Source organism: Ursus arctos, unplaced genomic scaffold (genome assembly GCF_023065955.2).
Source record: "Ursus arctos isolate Adak ecotype North America unplaced genomic scaffold, UrsArc2.0 scaffold_3, whole genome shotgun sequence".
Classification (NCBI taxonomy): Eukaryota; Metazoa; Chordata; class Mammalia; order Carnivora; family Ursidae; genus Ursus; species Ursus arctos.
In genome coordinates this window covers 102042405-102060676 of record NW_026622985.1, presented here as the reverse complement: position 1 = coordinate 102060676, position 18272 = coordinate 102042405, and the positions used below count along the sequence as shown (strand labels likewise).

General features: G+C 44.8%; 1 protein-coding gene across 3 annotated transcripts in view; it reads left to right on the top strand.

The window, feature by feature from the left end:
- NCAPG2 (non-SMC condensin II complex subunit G2) overlaps window positions 1–9811 on the top strand; it is a 64155-nt gene extending 54344 nt beyond the window's left edge. For all 3 annotated transcript variants that reach the window (XM_026479236.4, XM_057304397.1, XM_048213074.2), the window contains 4 exons: window positions 615–718; window positions 1552–1652; window positions 2780–2879; window positions 9410–9811. In XM_026479236.4, coding sequence (XP_026335021.2) covers window positions 615–718; window positions 1552–1652; window positions 2780–2879; window positions 9410–9461 — 357 coding nt within the window. In that variant the 3' untranslated portion in view covers window positions 9462–9811. The remainder of the gene's footprint in view (window positions 1–614; window positions 719–1551; window positions 1653–2779; window positions 2880–9409) is intronic.
- Window positions 9812–18272: the final 8461 nt, after the last annotated feature.

Below are 18272 nucleotides of genomic sequence, written 5' to 3'. Positions count from 1 at the left end.
CATACCCCCCCCCGGCCCCCACCCCTTCCAGAGCAGGGTCCTGGATTTAGATTTTCCAAGGAGCCATTTGCGTGTGGCGTTCATTTGCCACTAATGGATGACTCTAAACTTGTAAGGTTGGTGATGAGGGGCATAGATCCAGGTGGAGCCCCTGACATGGGTCCAGACCAATGTTACTGCACTGTGGGAGGTTCTCCAGAGGACACTGGCAGTGCTGGGGAGGGGGCACCTCTGGGATCTGCTGGGTGGAGGTCAAGGACGCTGCTCAGCACCCAGTGGTACAGCAAGGAATTGTTCGGTCCAGGATGTCGGTCATGCTGAGACTGAGAAAACCTGTTCCTGGGTGTTAAGAATAGCCAGTTAGCCTTGCATAAAAACCCATTATTTACAGAAAGTGCTACCGCATTAAAGGGTGTCTGACAAAAGATTTGTTGAGTGTGTGTATCTTTTCACTTCTACAATAATAGATTAATTGTAATTATTGTAGACATTTCAGCAGTTAATAAAACCTATTCTTTTGAGTTTCTGGTTGAAAACCCATAGCAGTATAAAATGAGTTATTAGCCCTATCTCAGTCTCAATTTAGAAATTACTGATTTGGAACTTCTTTTTAGGTTTCTAATGTAGAAGAGCTCACCACCCCCGAGGTTCTTTCAGACCTCCCACCATTTTCAAGGTGTTTAATAGGAATAATAATGAAGTCTCTGGATGTGATCAGGTAACCGTGTTCTCTTTACTGTCTTGAGATTCTCCTTGTGACTGGAAGCTCTCAGTAAATTTTGCTGTATTCCTTCAGCTCTCAAAATTTCTCAAAGGTGCTTTTTTTTCATGAGAAAAATGTTTCGTAGAGTTTTCTCTCGTCAGCAATTAAAAATATTTGCATTATTTTAAAATTTTGTATTATACTTCCACAAAGAGAAACTGTAACTTTCTTTCAAATACATCCATCCGAAAAGTCCCCAGTTGTGCTTATCATAACTAAAATTCAGCTAGAGGGAAACATTTAAAATGTCACTGTGTAGTAAAATACTTCCTATTAAGTATGCTCTGAGCACCTGCCTGGGTTCAATGCCAGGTGGTCTCTTGGGGCATGCTGCTGTTCCTGTGTCACTTGGCTGAAGCCCGGGGTTTATTGTGGCACGCACAGGACTGGTGGAGTGCGCAGCAAAGCGTTCGCGTCGTCGGATACCGGAGGGATGGCAGCAGTACATAGAGTCAATGAAAACGTTAAAGCATCATATTTAGCAGCCATGAGTTATTTTTCAGTGATACTGAATTTTTTGTGTGTGCATTGTGGGTATACACAGTAGTTTTTCTCAATTACCAGAACGTCCCTCTTCTCTTTCTAGCAACATCTGATGCTAATATCTTGCCTGTGCTGCGATTTGGCATGCTTATAGTGGAAAGTATGAGAGCAGTTTAATCAGGTTCCACTACCTGAAAGCCAGAATTCATGGTGGTTGAGGAATCATGGTTAGCTTAGTCTCTCTATAAAGTATTAGGATATATACTGTAGAATAATTCCAGATGTTTATTAACTTTTTCTTGCAGGTCATTTTTAGATGAATTAAAGGCGTGTGTTACTTCTGATGATATTGAAGGCATTGTGTGTCTCACAGCTGTTATGCACATTATTTTGGTTATGAATAAAGGTTGGTTAAACTTTCTCTCCTACTGTCTGGGATATTGCTGGATGTGATCTCATACAGAAGTGTTACGGGATGTTTGGGAACTCAGTTCCATGTTTCCATGTCCCCTGCCACTCAGGCTCCCCCAGCTCTTGCAGCACACGCCGTCTGCTGGGCTCCCTCTGCCCAGCTGACCCTGCACTAGCCTGGAAACCAGTCCTGTCCACTTTTCACCTTCCCCCACTAGATCTATTACGTGTCCCTCTCTGTGCTTCAGAATTGAATTTCTATTGATTTGTCATGTGTTACCTGTGCTTAAAAATCTAAATTTATTTTTGCTAATGATGGTGTGTTTTTGATGTTAATACTTAATGTATCTTCTTTTCTACTTAAGCCTTATACTTGTGTGTTCTGACTATCCCAGCCAGTTGAAGTAGTACCGGAAAAATGAAGATACCTATAAAAGGCTCACCTCAGTATAAAATGCAGTAATGTCCCTGCATACTACTGTTAACCTTTCTATTTTTTACTCAGGTTTACTAATGTTGAAATCATTTTCTAAGATGTATTATAGAGAAAGAGTGCTCCTATTGAAACAAGCTCTCCCCATAAGCCCTAATGCATGGCGCATCTACGGGTTTAGGATAATAATTTGTGACTATTGTTACCCACGCTGGACATCAGAAAAGACTTCTCTAAGGGACTGTCACCTGAGTTGTGGTCTGGAGAATGAGGGGACATTCCCCACGTGAAGGAGTGAGGGTGGGAGGTAGGGTGCTAATGGGCACCTAGTACTTAACAGGTACTTAAATTTGTGCCACACGATGATGACACTGAGGCATTGTGGTTGTTATGTGTGATGGAGGTATAGGTCAGGATCGGGTCTCTGATAGCACAGACATAACGGGTCATACCCACTGGAGCTGTCCCTCAGAGCTAATGAGGTGCTTCCAAAAATGTCTGCTTGATCTTCTCACATCCCTGTCAGGGGACGATTACCTTTGCACAGGTCAATGGCTAGATTAACTCGAAGGGTGGGGAGGCTCCGTCTTATTGAACTTGTGCCCACATTGATCGCAGAGTATGCTTGCTCTAACACTGCAGTGGCATGTTAAAATCTTTTCTCTGTCTTTACTGGAACTTTCCCCTAGGTAAGCAGAGGAGTTCAAAAGTGAAGGATGTTGCAGCCACTGTTCACAGAAAACTAAAGACATTCATGGAAATCACTCTGGATGAGGACAGCACGGAGAGGTAAAGCGCTAGATGTGCTCCAGATGGACTTTTCTGAGAGCTGTGGGTTCTCCGTGGGTACATCTTAGAGCCTGTTCTCATTGCTGCTACTTACAGCCAGGCAGTGAGAAAACAGGCTTGTAAGCACAGAAACATCTCTGTTGGAAAACCCCTTGAGCATATGTTTAATTTACTCCCTAATTTGTTTTCAAAAACAAAAACAAAATTGTCATCTGGTAAATTCAACTCCAGAAAAGTAAAGGCATACAAACTTATTTTATATGCTTTTAAAACTAGACAGATTATTTTGGGTGGTTTGCTATGTTTTTGAAACCATAGGCTTCAAATTTCTAAGACATAATTGCCCAGTCCCCAGGCATCCACAATGAGGATGAGAAAGTTTCCTCCAGACTTTTGAGGAAATATTGGTCGTTTCTTGCTTCCTGGGTGGTTCGTTGCTGCCACGGGGACTGCTCTGAGGAAGGTGTTCACTGGGCTCCCCCGGCCGACTGCCTTTGTTGTTAGGTTTGGCGTCTGACATGCTGTGCAACTTCCTGTAGACTCTGTTATTATCTGTGTTTGATTTTCAGATCAACCTCAAAAGCAGTGTTTTTCTTGCTGTTTTGTGAACTTCATAAGGTTAAGTGTTACAGAGCTCTGAACTAGGTAATAGTTTTATGTACGCCTAGGAAAGAAGCCACTTTTCTTAGCTACTTTCTCCTTTGCAGAAAGGCTTCAAAAACCCTAAATTGCTCCTTCATGAATAGAGACTGTTTTATCTCTTTCTTCCCTGTGTACCTTTCCTTTCCTTTGCTCACTGCATTAGCTGGGACTTGCAGTGCGGTTTGATGAGAGGGGGCACCCTTGCCTTGTTCCTGATCTTAGTGGGGAAACTTCTGGTTTCTCACTGTTAAGTAGACATGAGCTGCCGATATCTTGTGGATGTCCCTCATCACGTTGAGGAAGTTCCCTTCCATTCCTAGTTTACAGAGACTTTTTATCATAAGTGGGTGTTGGATTTAGTCAGATGCTTTTTCTGCATCTACTGATGTGATCATATGCTGTTTCTTCTTGAGTCTGTTGGTGTGATGGATTACACTAAGTGGTTTTTGAATGTCGAACCAGACTTGCACACCTGGAATAAATCCCAGTTGGTCATGGTAAATATTTTATACACTATTGTTATTATGTGCAGTCGATTGATGGTGCTGTTGAGTTCAACTGTGTTCTTAATGATTTTCTGCCTACTGGATCTGTGCATTTCTGATAAGAGGGGTTTTGCTTCATCTTTTCTGATCCTGATATTAGGTGCATATGAATTTAGAACTCCTATATCTTCTTGATGAATTGACCATTTTATTTTTAGGAAGGGTCTCTCTTTATTTCTATTAATGCTTTACTTAGAAAGTCTATTTTGTCTGGTATTAAGACAACTGTACCAGCCTCCTTTAGCAAGTGTTTCCTGAGTGTTTGTGGCATTCCAGTCAGAAGACAGAAACCACACAATGACGAGGACAGGAAAATCTCAATGTCAATAATTCTTATCAGGGTGTTGGTGTAAACGGATTATCGGCTAGTGAGGGTTAAAACGAACTCCAAAGTAGAGAGGAAAGGCAGATGCGAGGAGCAACTCTGCTCCTAGGGAGAATGTACACCCCAGAGCTGAGACTGTCCCATAGATGGAAAAGTCCTGTGGCCTTCTGATGGGACTCACTGGGCATCCAGTCTCCATGGGACAGGGGAGATGCCGGCGAGCTGCTGGAAGCAAAGCTGGAGCCCTCTGCCAATGCTGTGAGCTTCCGTGTGCTGTTCCAGTGAGGTAGCTGCTGGCTGGACAGCTGCCCGGGGGGGCCCGATAGGGGCAGCGGCCTGAGGTGCCGCTTTTACTGTCAGGGTCTCCTGGAGAAGGCTGGGCCTTGTGGGAACCTGGCACCACAAAGCCTGTGGTCTCTACAGTGGCCAGAATGGGGAAGAGAAAGCCCCCACAGACCAGGGCATTGACTCGAGCACTAGAGTAGGTAGGGGTTTGCATGACCTTGGTTGAGAGCAAAGGGAATGGGTTCAATTATATACTTCATCCTAAAAAGTATTGAATATTTACCAGGCGGTTTTAATAAAGTTGGTTTGCAACTGTATATTTGAAGGAGAAACCCAAAAGTCTCTTAGGTTTTATGAGCTTGTTTATTTCTAGACACTTACAGGGAAGAGGGAAATGATCTTCTGAGTTGGAGGAAATGAGGAGTGTTTGTATTTCAGAAAACACATGGCAGTGTAAATATTTTTACCAGGCACATCAGAATTACAACCTATATAAATGGTAAGTTATTTTCATAGGATATAGCAACCTCAGAAGTCCAAGCATTTTTTAAAAAGATTTTATTTATTTGTTCATTTAGGGAGTGTGAGCTGGGGGAGGGGCAGAGGACAGGGAGAATCTTGAGCAGACTTCATGCCCAGCCAGGAGCCCAAGTGGGGCTTGATCCCATGACCCTGAGATCATGACCTGAGCTGCAGTCAGGAGTCGGACAGAGCCACCCAGGTGCCCCAGAAGTCCAAGCGTCTTACAAGATTTCTTTGTTCTTAGAAATAACCTTTGCAAGGATAAGTTTTTTGAGTGTAGAGTGGTATGTATGTACTATGTATGTATTATGTATGTACTATTGTGAAGATGTAAGGGAACAGGGACATTTGCTCCATCTTAGAAATTTCTTTTATTCCCACTTGCACCGAGTTTTAAGGTGAGTACTGGAATCACGTTAGTTATATTGAGAGAAAAAAAAGGCCTCAGAAGTTCAAAACTGGGGGCCCCTGGGTGGCGAGGTCAGTTAAGCATCCTACTCTTGGTTTCAGCTCAGGTCACTATCTCAGAGTCGTGAGATCGAGCCCCATGTTGGGCTCTGTGCTGGTATTAATAGCTGATACACAGATGGCAAAAAGAGTTCTTCCCTTTAAGGAGGAAACATCTTAAGAAAATAGGACTTGGGTGCCTGGGTGGCTCAGCCGGTGAAGTGTCTGCCTTCAGCTCAGGTCATGATCCCAGGGTCCTGGGATTGAAGCCTACATTGGGCTCCCTGCTCAGCAGGGAGACTGCTTCTCCCTCTCCCTCTGCCTGCCGTTCTCCCTGCTTGTTCTCTCTCCCTCTGTCTGTCTGACAAATAAATAAAATCTTAAAAAAAAAAAAAAAGGGAAAGAAAATAGGACTGGACCATGAAACTTGGGCTCTGTAAATATGCAAGAAACACACTGTAGAAAACCAGTGTCTAAAACAAAATCAATCTAATGGAAAATAGACAAGATTTAAGACTAAATTCGAAAATATTACTGATTTGATGTTGGGGTAGAGGCATTAAGGCAAGTTACCATCTTTAAGACTCTGGGAACCCTTTGGTCCAGTTAATATTTTAGGCAATGGGGCATTAATTCAGAAGCAAATGTTTTTTGTTCTTTGTTTTTTTTTTTAAGATTTTTGTTGTTGTTGTTGTTTATTTGAGAGAGAGAGAGACAGCCAGAGAGAGAGGGAACACAAGCGGGGGAGTGGGCGAGGAAGAAGCAGGCTCCCAGCAGAGGAGCCTGATGCGGGGCTCGATCCCATAACGCCAGGATCACACCCTGAGCCGAAGGCAGACGCTTAACGACTGAGCCACCCAGGCGCCCCAGAAGCAAATGTTTTTTAAGGAATACACTACTTTTCTCTCTAGCAGTGTCAGTATTTTGTTAACTGGTCTGTTGGGTGTTAAATAAAAAATGCTTCTCATTGCACTTTAATTGTCTCACCTAATATAGCATACTGTAAATTGGACGTATTTTCTCAGGAGGAATGGCATACATTTTCCAGCGTGCTGGTGCATTTAAATGCCAAGTATATTATATTTATTACTTTCATAAATAGTATGAAAATAGCAATAAATTTATAATTAGAAATTTTAGAAGTATAAATATTTCTTATGGTTCAGGTTATATCATGGATTTTTCCCACTGAGCAAATGGATTGTAATCACAAATTACTTGCCAATATTAATTATGCCTATGTGTAGGCAACTTTGGTAGTGTCCTATGCAACCCCCAACATTAAACCTTGTTATTAGACCTTGAAGGAAAGGAGTTCTCCCTGACAGAATCACCTTTTTTTGGTTATCAAGTATTGATGAATAATACCATTTTATTCTGCTACATGAAATTTTAGTAGTCTTTTTAAAATGATTTTGGGACTGCATGCTTTTTATCACTCATTTAGAAGCACGCTTCTATCATCATTAATGCCCAGTGGACCTTGGTGTAGATAAATTAAAACTGGATGTAAATAAAAACAGACATTGTTTATCTTACTGTTTTTCCCAGAAAGTTGATTTTGTCTGCCCATCCTGTGGCTGTGGTTGTATTGCACGTTCTTCAGCACGTGAACACAGCCTCCCGGGGCAGTAGGGCCTGATGGTGGATGGGGTGAAGACTCAGCTTCTGACATAGGTTTAAAGGCTTTGAGAGCTCAGGTGGGCGAGCACATTACTTGGTTCAAACGTCTTGACACACATGAGAACCCTGGCCCAGGGAGGTAATTTGGCTAAGGCTTGCCACTGTCCCTTCCAGCTGGCTGCTGAGATGGTGGCCTCCACAGGCTGGTGCCTCTCACCATTCACCATCCCACCTGTACCTGAGGTGTCTTTCGGGCACAGACAAAACAGCCATGCATGTAGGGTAGCCCAGCAATTAGAAACATTCAGAACAGCCATTGCTAAGTAACGGTGGTGGGCCAGTCAGACAATTAATAATATGAGTCTTCAAAGAAAAAATCAATTAGGGGCACCTGGGTGGCTCAGTTGTTAAGCGTCTGCCTTCAGCTCAGGGCGTGATCCCAGCGTTCTGGGATCGAGCCCCACATCAGGCTCCTCCGCTGGGAGCCTGCTTCTTCCTCTCCCACTCCCCCTGCTTGTGTTCCTTCTCTCGCTGGCTGTCTCTCTCTGTCAAATAAATAAATAAAATCTTTAAAAAAAAAAAAAAAGAAAGAAAAAAATCAATTATACCCCAAAAGGATGATGTAGAACGAAAAACCCTAAATTTAAAACGTCCCTGATGCCCTTCAGAGGTTGTCACTGTTGAGACTCAGATTCCAGACAGTCTGAATGAGATCACGTTGGAGGAGTACCTCAGAACACAGACTTACTGATGAAGAGGAGTCACAGGGTAAAGACAGATGAGAAATAGACCCAAGAAAAGCAGTCATCTAACAAATAATAGAAAACTTCAGAGAGATGAAGAAATGTGGAATTTTGAAGATTCTTTTTTTTTCCGCCACATTTCATTAAACCTGGATGGGACTAATGGAAAAGAAATCATGCCTGAGTAAGTCTGTGGATAAAATTATGGAATTCCAGGGGTAAAGAGAAAAATCTCAAAATCTTTCTAGATTTGTGCTGCCCCTGCAGTGGCCACTTTGTCGCATGTGGAAATTGAACACGTGAAACGTGGCGAGTCTGACCTGAGATGCACCTAAGTGTTAAGTGCACGCTGGGTTCTGAAGATAGTGTGAAAAAAAACATTGTAAAGTATGCCAGTGTTATTTTTATGTTGATTACAGGCTGATATGTTTTGAGTATATTGAGTAAAATAAAATGTATTAAGATGAACTTCACCTTATTCTTTTGATCTCTTTTAATGAGGCTAGTAGAGAATTTGGTTACATCCCTGTTTGTACTGATAGGAGACAGGGCTGTTGTAGACTACGTGGTGGGTTAGTCTCCACGAAGAGCAGGACCCAGGCAGACACTCGCTGAACAGTGAGTCAGCTGAGACGTCACTAGGGATGGAGACTGGTGTTTGTGTTTAGGGCCTGCATCCCCTCTGAGTGCTGGGGACCCTCCTGGTTATCAGGTGGTGGAGGAGGAAGGGAGCACACACTTGTAAATGCACGTGTGAGGACTGCCGTGTGAGGGCTCCTGGCATAAAGTAGATTCCTTGCAAGGCTTGGGGGAGTGTCGTGAATGGGCTCAGCCCAAACCTGGCTCTGCGGGGCAGGGAGGAGCAAGCCTCTCCTGGAACAGCTGTGTAGAGGACCAGGGGAAGTGAGGTGAGTCTAAAAGTAAGTGTCGTTGTAATAGTGAGTCTTGGGGTAAATTGCTTTCACTTATCTTGTGTTTTTGTGGAGAGAAATAAAGCCCATGATTGTGAAATGTACTTCTCATGTTTGTGAATCTGCCCTATATCTGAGTCCTGGTTTAGATCCTCACAAATGAGAGTACTTCTGAGTAAATAAGAGTTCACGTATAGAAAACCTGGCCTGGTGTTTTGTTCGCGTGAGGAGTGCTTTGGGGACTCCGTGAACTGCTGTTGGCCGCGGAGGCAGTGATGACAGCTCTGTCCAAGTGCAGTTTCCCAGTGATGGGGATTCTCACTCCATCTTACCTCGGAGAACTAATTAGTGAAAGTTACTGATTATTTCAGCTTTCTCTGAGTGTGTATTCAGTTGCAAAATATTTCTAGGTTTATTTTGTGAAAATGTACGTTTGGGTATTTTAGTCGCTGATTTCTGTTGTTAATCATCTTTCTTTATGCTTCAGGTTTCTCTATGAATCATCATCAAGAACTCTGGGAGCACTTCTGAATTCATAACCAAGCCAACATCTTTGGTCATGTGAAAATGGAGAAAAAGGACTTAGCGAAAGTGAAATGAATATGTATTTTCCTAGTGTTTTTAATGTTAATAACCCATATCATAGGGGTGGGGTTTATTTAGGGAGTTATAAGTAGGAAACTCAAAGGTTCTTAAGCTTTTGCCTGGTGCCTGCATAAATAATATATTTAATATAAAGGACTCTAGGTATCAGTGGAGCAGTGCAGAAACCTGTGGTGCAAAGGGGAAAAAAAGACTTTTCTAGCAAACGTGGTTGTTTTAAAAATGATTTTTTATATATATATATAAAATGTTGCTTAAACTATGAGTAATAAAAGCAATGACAACATCTGTTTGTGTACTTTATTTAAAAATATTAGTATGACTCTTCCCCTTTAGAGACAAGGGTTGAATTCTGCCAAGAGTAGAAGGTGCTAACGTAGAGGGAGTGGCCATGGCAGGTGCAGGGAGAGGAGCCCATGTGGGGTCCTGGAGCGGCCTCCTCCTGTGCTCTTGATGCTGCTTTACTGGATGTCAAGACGGGCCCGATGGCTCTGAGCACAAGTGACCAAGAGCTGAGTCCTTCAGCCTGAAGGTGAATCACTGTTATTTTATCTTTTCTTTTGGAGAGCTGACATGTGCCAGTGGAGGACCAGCCTCGGGCTTTCTTGCTGCATCGTCCAAGACCCCAGCTTGTCTGCTCTAGGTTACCAGGTCTATGTACCCCTTAGCCACAGGCCCTGTGTCGTGGCGGAGTGGCCGCCTGTGACAGATGGGACATGCTCATTCTATCCTCTGCCCCCAGCAAAACAGTAAAGAAACACCAATTTCACCGTGTTTTTCTAAGAAGGTACAGAAATGGACTGCTTACCACAGTTACGAGCATTTACGGTAAGGTTTTTCTGAGCTATCTGAGAAATGGGAGGTGGGGGTTTCTTATTTTAGCTAATTTTGAACATAGGACTTTTTAGACATCTTTGCTAAGATGTATTCTATTGGCAAATGTAATTTTTTCTTCCTTTTTTGTCCTTGCTGGTGTTTGTTTTAGTATTAAGAAATGAACTGAGAGGGGTGCCTGGGTGGCTCAGTCGTTAAGCGTCTGCCTTCGGCTCAGGTCGTGATCCCAGAGTCCTGGGATCGAGCCCCTCGTTGGCTGGCTCAGTCACGGTGGAGTACGCCACTCTTGATCTTGGGGTCATGAGTTTGAGCCCCTTGTTGGGGGTAGAGATTACGTAAAAACAAAATCTTAAAAAAAAAAAAAAAGAAATGAGGAATGCTCCATCTTTCTATATCCCTGGAAGAGTTTGTGTAAGATTAGAAATAGTTCCTTGGATTTGTTATAACACTCAGTCTATCTGAGCTTGGTGTTTTCTGTGTGGGAAGAGGTTAATTAGTTTTTTAAATTTATATATGAGTTTTCAGAGCAGTCAGGTTTTCTCTTTTATCTTGTGTCAGTCTTGATGGGAGAAACAATCCAATTTGTGAAAAAACATAATTCAATTTCTATCGGGCCAAAATAGTTCATAAAATCCTTCTCTAGGTATATGCCCTAGAGAAATTCCTGTGAATGCATGAGGACACTCATAACACCCGTGTTTGCAATAGCAGTGTTTGCAACAGCAGGTGGAAATAGCTCTGACCCCCTTCAGAGGGCATATTGCTTATGCTCATGTATCAATATACTATTATATTAATATTACAATATAATAATACAATATATTATAATTATGTTAATTATAATCAATTATAATTATATATTCATATTATATTAACATGTATTGATAGTATATCGATACGTAAGGAAAAGATAAGAATTCAGAACACTGAGTATGGGAGGGAAAGGTGAGAGAGCATTTAAGATTCTTCAGCGGTAACTATGGAAATAAACTGGGGAATAGGTATTTGCGTGCTCATTTTACTATTCATAACCTTACACGTTATATTCTTTTGTATTAATGATTTAACAAAAACGTAAACAGAATCAGATGTGAGGAAAAGAAAGCATAGACATCTTTGGCAAAGGATGTTGTTATCAACTTGGAGGCACGCAGACACAGATCTCTACACCTGTGAACACCACTAGGCCAGCTCCTGGAAGCACGGAAGACACGATGGCCACACAAAGTGAAGATGCCAGACCACTGTGCAGACCGTGGAAAGAGGCTCAGAGATGTGCGTGTGCTAGTGTGGGCACCACAGAAGGACAGAAAACCCACGGAAGGACACACCGCTCACCAAAGCCAGATGTTTACCCTGGGGACAGGCCCCCAGGGCATGGGCAGGAGTGGCCAGGTAGCAAGAGGGGACGGAAGTCTTCATGCCATGTGTTAACCTCCAACAAAAAGCCCTATTCAAGAGCAAAGCACGCTCCGGGGATGAGGCAGCAAACAACAGACGTGACCACATTGGTTGGTGTCCCCACCTCACTCATCAGACACCCAGGGCTAGCCTGGTGGCGTGAAAACCAGCCCCAGGGCAGGGAAGGGGGCTCCACTCCCACTTGGTGAGGCTGTGCCGTGCTGCCACAACCCAGTGGCCTGTGTTATGGTCCCTTGTTGTGGGATCGTCTCTGGCAGGCTAGTCAGCCCTTTGCTAACTGCAGATCTATGAGGAAAGGTGACTGTTCTTTAAAAACTGCCCTAAAACAAAACATTTAAACTATAAACCATTTCTAAGGTGAGAACTATTTCTCAAGGTAACTCTCAGAATTGAATAACGAGAAAACTAGGAAGAAGCGGCTGTACCACTTATCTTATTTTGAAAATATTCAACATAAAATATAGTGATGCCACCCTTAGGACCACTGAGGGCTCACTCTCGTGCCTTTGTCCTTGGAAAAAAACTGGTGACAGTGCACATGGCACTGACCTGGGACAGAGGGTCACACCAAGTGTCAGAGCGGGGTGAAGGCCTCATTCTCTGTGTTCCAAGAGCAAAAGTGGCTGTGAGGGGTGGGCCGAGCACTCCTGTAGAAGTGTCCAGGAGCGGGACACCTGGGTGACTCAGTTGGTTAAGCGTCTGACTCTTGATCTCAGCTCAGGTCTTGATCTCAGGATCGTGAGTTCAAGCCTCATGTTGGGCTCCAGGCTGGACAAGGAGCCTACGTCTAAAAAAGTGTCCAGGAGCCCATGCTTGCTGAAGGCTCTGCAGCCGCCCTGCTCAGGCCCGCACTCTCACGGGCATTCTGGGGCCTTTTATAGCTAACTCGTGACTGAACCACACTTCTTTCTAAAATAAGGGACATTTCTGAAGGATTAATTTCAGCAGAGGTGTCTTAATTCTCCCGCTAACATATTATGTGGCTTTTCTGCCATGTGGTGGCCGTTTTTTTGGTGTTTTTTTCCAGGAAGGGGAAATTTCCTGATTTACATTTCTCTAGATTCCTGGCACCAGCATCTGACAGGCAATCCTGTGTCCCTTGGGGACATTTCTTCAGCCTCTGTCACTCATGGCACATGAAGCTTCTCCCACTGGTGAACAAAGTGAATAAGCAGCCCGAGTGTATTGGAGATACTCATGCAGAACAGTTTCAAAGGTTCTGGATCTCCTGCCTCGCGGACAGATGGGCGTGACAGGGAAAATGTGTATGAAGGGCAGACACGAGTCAGGCTTCCAATTCTTGCCCATAAATCAACTCGCACAGCAGAATGGACTCTCGCACCGTGACCTCTCCAGGTTCAGCTAAGGCAGTCTTTACCCCAGCTCCACGGTCGCACCTACTGAGTATCAGAGACCCCACGGCATGCTGACCCCATGTGTCATGGCCACCAGAAAGAGCCTCCATGACACTCTACCCTCATCCAGCCCTTCCACTCCTTGGATGGGGCCCACAGCATGAAGTTTCCTCTGGTTATGTGGTACATTGTGGCAATGCCAGTTTGGCCCCGTCCTGAATCTGGTAGATGGGCTCTGGTCTTGTCTGGCTGCAGGATTGATGATCACGCACCAAACGCATGTATCTACACAGCAGCCCATCCCGATCACCCTCTATGTGGACTCAGACTCAGTAAGTGGTAGGTCTTGCTTTCCTGGTAGAAAAGTGAGTTTTCAGGGATAATAGCTCCCATTCAAATACATCTCCTCTGTCTTACTTTAAGACCATTGTCGATAAGTTTCTAGAGTAGATCATTTTACAAAAGTAAATTTCTGGGGGTAAACATACCATGTGGATTCATGCTCACTGAGGGGCCCTATGGTAGTCTGGGTAATGGCTCCCAAAATATTTGTTATAATCCCTGGAACTGGTCAATGTTACCTTACATGGCAGAATAGATTTTTAGAGATGTGACGAAGTTGAGGATCTTCAGTTGGGGGAGGTTATCCTGGTTTATCTGGTGGGCCCTGATGCCATCCTGAAGGTCCTTACCAGGGAGCTGGGGGGCAGACTTGTCACATGCACAGAAGGCAGAGTGACCACGGAGGCGGAGACGAGGGAAGTGGCCACGAGCCAAGGGCTGCCGGCAGCCCCACCAGTAGCTGAAAAAAGCATGAGTGGAGCCACCCGCTGAGGCTTCAGAGGGAGTGTGGCCCCACACGACCTCGATTTATGCCAGTGAGACCGTGGACTGCTGGCCTCCAGAGCTGTGAGAGAATGCATCTGTGTTTTTAAGCCCCCAAATTTGTGGTAATTTGTCAAAGCAGCCACAGGAAGCTCATACTGACCCCATCTTCCACCAAAACTCACACAGGCATAGGAAATTCAGATGTTGGGCAACTTCCCCCAAGAGTTCCCACTTCCATTCTGGTGCACCGTGTCCTTGCCCACCCACTGCCAAATGCCTTTTCTGTTCAGTACACATGGAACCCAGCAAGGTCTCCTGGCCAACACGGGAGGCAGTCCTGCATTTGAGCTGCCATTCCCAGCAGGGAGACCCTGCTGGAGGGAGTTTCTGGTCTTCCTCTAGGGCTGCCTGAATGCTGTCAGAGATCCGCAGGCCCAGTGCTATTCATGTCATTAAATAGCACAATATATGTTCAGAAGTGGGTGACAGAATGGGACCATGAAATGAGCTGAAGTACATAAAATGCATGTGACAGAGACAGGAAAGGAACATGCAGGGAAACAGCCTGGGACCAGCACTGTTTGGTGGCTGGGGCTCTATGACACCCTGTCTTGCCACCTTTCCACATTCCCCTGAAAGTTTGGTGGGGGTCTTCTGCTGGGGTGACCCAAATATTCATTTCTGAGGGTCCACAGCAAGCCAAAATCATCTCCTCCAGAAGAAAATAATTACTGTAGAGTGCCTGCTTGTGCTGCAAAACCCAGGAGCTCACACTGTGGTTCTCATGCTACCCTTTCCCACAGCGGCATACGGCCCCAACGGCATGGAAACCTTGTCCTGCTTGGTTTAAGGCAAATGGCAAATCAGTCTGCCCTGTAGTTGGAAAACCTTTTGATTTGGGGTGTTGCGTAATTAGCAGCTTTTAGGTTTATCCAGGAAATGGTAAGAATGTATACCTACCAATCCTGAGAGTTCCCAAGGACTGCTCTTCCTTAGTGGTGGGGCTGTGCTAGCTGTCATGTGTCCACAGAGCTTACCACGCCATACACAGGCTCTCCCACTTTGGGTCACGCTTGCCCGCTTCCTTGGCTGGCCGTGTGGCGTGTGCTAGCTGTAGCGTGACTCGGGAGTGACAGCTGCTGAGTTCAAACCCAGGCCTGCTGTCCTCTTGCATTTTTGCCATGGTCATGAGGATATTTCCATTCTCCAAGATTCCAAGACACCTCTGCCTTCCCATGCAGGCCATGCTGGGGTAAAAGTCGTGTGATGGGAGTCACCACCTGGCATCGTGCAAATCTTCGACAGGAGTACAGGTCTCTGAAATCCTAGAGAAGCTGCTATCACTTCTTAAAAAACTGAATAACTTACATGTGGTTAAACTTACTGAGCTTAAGTTTACAGCTTGATGAGTTTTAAAAGGTATATTCAACCACATAACCCATACCCCCGTCAAGATGAGAACATTTCCATCACCCCAGAAAGTTCTCTCCGGCCCTCGCTCTTGCAGGAAGTAGCCACCGTTCAGACCCCCATCACCATGGGGGATGTTGCTGGCTCTTGAGCTTCACGAAATACTCTTCTGTGTCCGGCTTCTTCCATTTTTTGGCACGTCTTTGTAGATCATTCTTTATTGTTGAGTGGTATTCAGTTTTACCAATATGCCACGTTGCTCATCCATAGGATTGGTTTTGATTTAATATCTTTGTAGGGAGGGGGCGCTCAAAGACTTTCTCTTTGCTTCCATACTTCAGTACCTCTTCATTGCAAGGTTGGGGAATAATCTGTAGTTCCCATTACTGAGGCTGACATCCCAGGGGTACACTCAGTCACCAGGGAAATGGCATGGGGTGTGTTTGGGGGTCCCATGGTGCCAGGCCATAGTGACATCTTGGCTTGCCAAGGGTGTGCATTAGCCCACAGTCACCGCCCTGCAGTCCCCGAGAAGTGTTAGCATCTGCCCTGCCCTGTCCAGGACTAGTGACGGCTACGGTTCTTTGGAAGAAGGAGGGAAAGTTATAACACGCTGGTGACACCTGCATCCTCCCCAAAGCCCCAGGCTCTATGTATCTGGTTATTCACAGGGACTGAGGGAGAGGCCTTGATGTCATTGTGAGGTTCCAAGTCACCTTTGTTTTCTAGACCTAGAGTTACTTTGCTTAAGTAAACCAAGTAAGAATTTAATAAGCTGCCTATCTAGTCTGGTTCTAGAATTCTCAGGATCAGATTGGAACCACAAGGTCTGTGAAGAAGTCAGGCTTTCTCAGACCATCTCTGTGGATATGGCTGCTCCACACTTGTGCTCTCTTGAGAAGAAACTCTTAAACTTTGTCCTGCAGAGCCAGGCCAGGTGCTGACAGCCTCCCTTTCGCTTTCTCTAGGACAGTACTGAATTCTCAGGTTTGTTGGTTTCTCCTGGTCCCACAGTCCAGCGATCCGTAGAAGCTTACTCCCATACAGGCACGCACAGGGAGCTGGTCGTGGGGTTGGTGAGTATGTGGGTAACACATGGGGCCTGTAGGGTGCCTGCAGGCCATCTGAGGGGATTCACAGGCAAGGGGACCCAATGGTTCACTGGCAGGCCTCCAGGTGCTCCTGCCTCCTCCCCACATTCCCCAGGCTACGCAGCACACTCAGTATTCTATGGGGGTGAGAAGGAAATGTGTTTCTTTGGTGGCATCCCGTACAACTGGGGAAGCGAGATGCTCACTCAAGCTCTTACTGCCCGCCTCTACCCTGTAGGAGGAGTGAGGGACCTGGAAGGGCTTTCTTGCCCTGAGCTGTGCTGCTTGGGGGGAGGGGGGACACAAAACCGTCTTCCCTCTCCAGTGTATCCAATCATGAATAAGAATAATCATTAATGGGGCGCCTGGGTGGCACAGCGGTTAAGCGTCTGCCTTCGGCTCAGGGCGTGATCCCGGCGTTGTGGGATCGAGCCCCACGTCAGGCTCCTCTGCCAGGAGCCTGCTTCTTCCTCTCCCACTCCCCCTGCTTGTGTTCCCTCTCTCTCTGGCTGTCTCTATCTCTGTCGAATAAATAAATAAAATCTTTTAAAAAAAAGAATAATCATTAATATTGTTATTATCTTGTGCTCCAAGAACATGCTGGAACTTCTCCATTAGACTCTTGGACTTCCATAAGGGCTGTCTCTTCTGTGGATGATTGTCAAAATTTATGTTCTTTTGGGGTAAGACATTAGAAAACTCTTCTTCTGCCATGTTGATGATGTTCTGCCCCATTTTTGGGAGTTTTTAAATTTATTTCCAGTGTAGTTGACATACTGTGTTATTAGTTTCAGGTGTATGATATAGCGATTCAGCAATTCTACACATCACTCTGCGCTCATCCTGGTAAGTGTACTCTTTAGTCCCCATCACCTATTTCACCCACCCCCCACCCACCTCCCCTCTGGTCACCAGCAGTGTGTTCTCTGTAGTTAAGAGTCCGTTTCTTGGTTTGCCCCTCTCTCTCTTTCTCTTTTTTTCCCTTTGTTCCTTTGTTCTGTTTCTTAAATTCCACGCATGAGTGAAATCATATGGTATTTGTCTTTCTCTGACTGACTTGTTTCACTTAGAATAATACTCTCTTGCTCCACCCAAGTTGTTGCAAATGGCAAGATCTCATTCTTTTTTATGGCCGAGCAATATTCCATTGTCTATATGTATAACTAACCACGTCTTTCTCCATTCATCTATTGATGAACACTTGAGCCGCTTTCGTAATTTGACCATTTTAAATAGTGCTGCAATAAACATAGGGGTGCATGTATCCTTCAAATTAGTGTTTTTCTATGTTTGGGGTAAATACCCGGTAGTGCGGTTACTGGATCATAGAGCAGTTTTTAACTTTTTGAAGACCCTCCGTACTGTTTTCCACAGTGGCTACACCAGTTTACGTTCCCACCAACAGTGCACGAGGAATCCTTTTTCTCCACACCCTCCCCAATACCTGTTGTTTCTTGTGGTTTTGATTTTAGCCATTCTGACTGGTGTGAGGTGATGTCTCACTGTGGTTTTGATCTGCATTTCCCTGATGATGAGTGACGCTGAGCACATTTTCATGTGTCTGTTGGCCATCTGGATGTCTCCCTTGGAGAAATGTTTGTTCATATTTTCTGCCCATTTAAAAAAAAAAAGATTTCTTTATTTGAGAGAGAGAGAGAGCATGCTCACAAGTGGGGGGAGGGGCAGAGGGAGAGAGTCTTCAAGCAGACTCATGCCAAGTGGGGAGCCCGATTTGGAGCTCAACCCCATGACCCATGAGATCATGACCTGAGTTAGAACCAAGAATCAGAAGCTCAACTGACTGAAC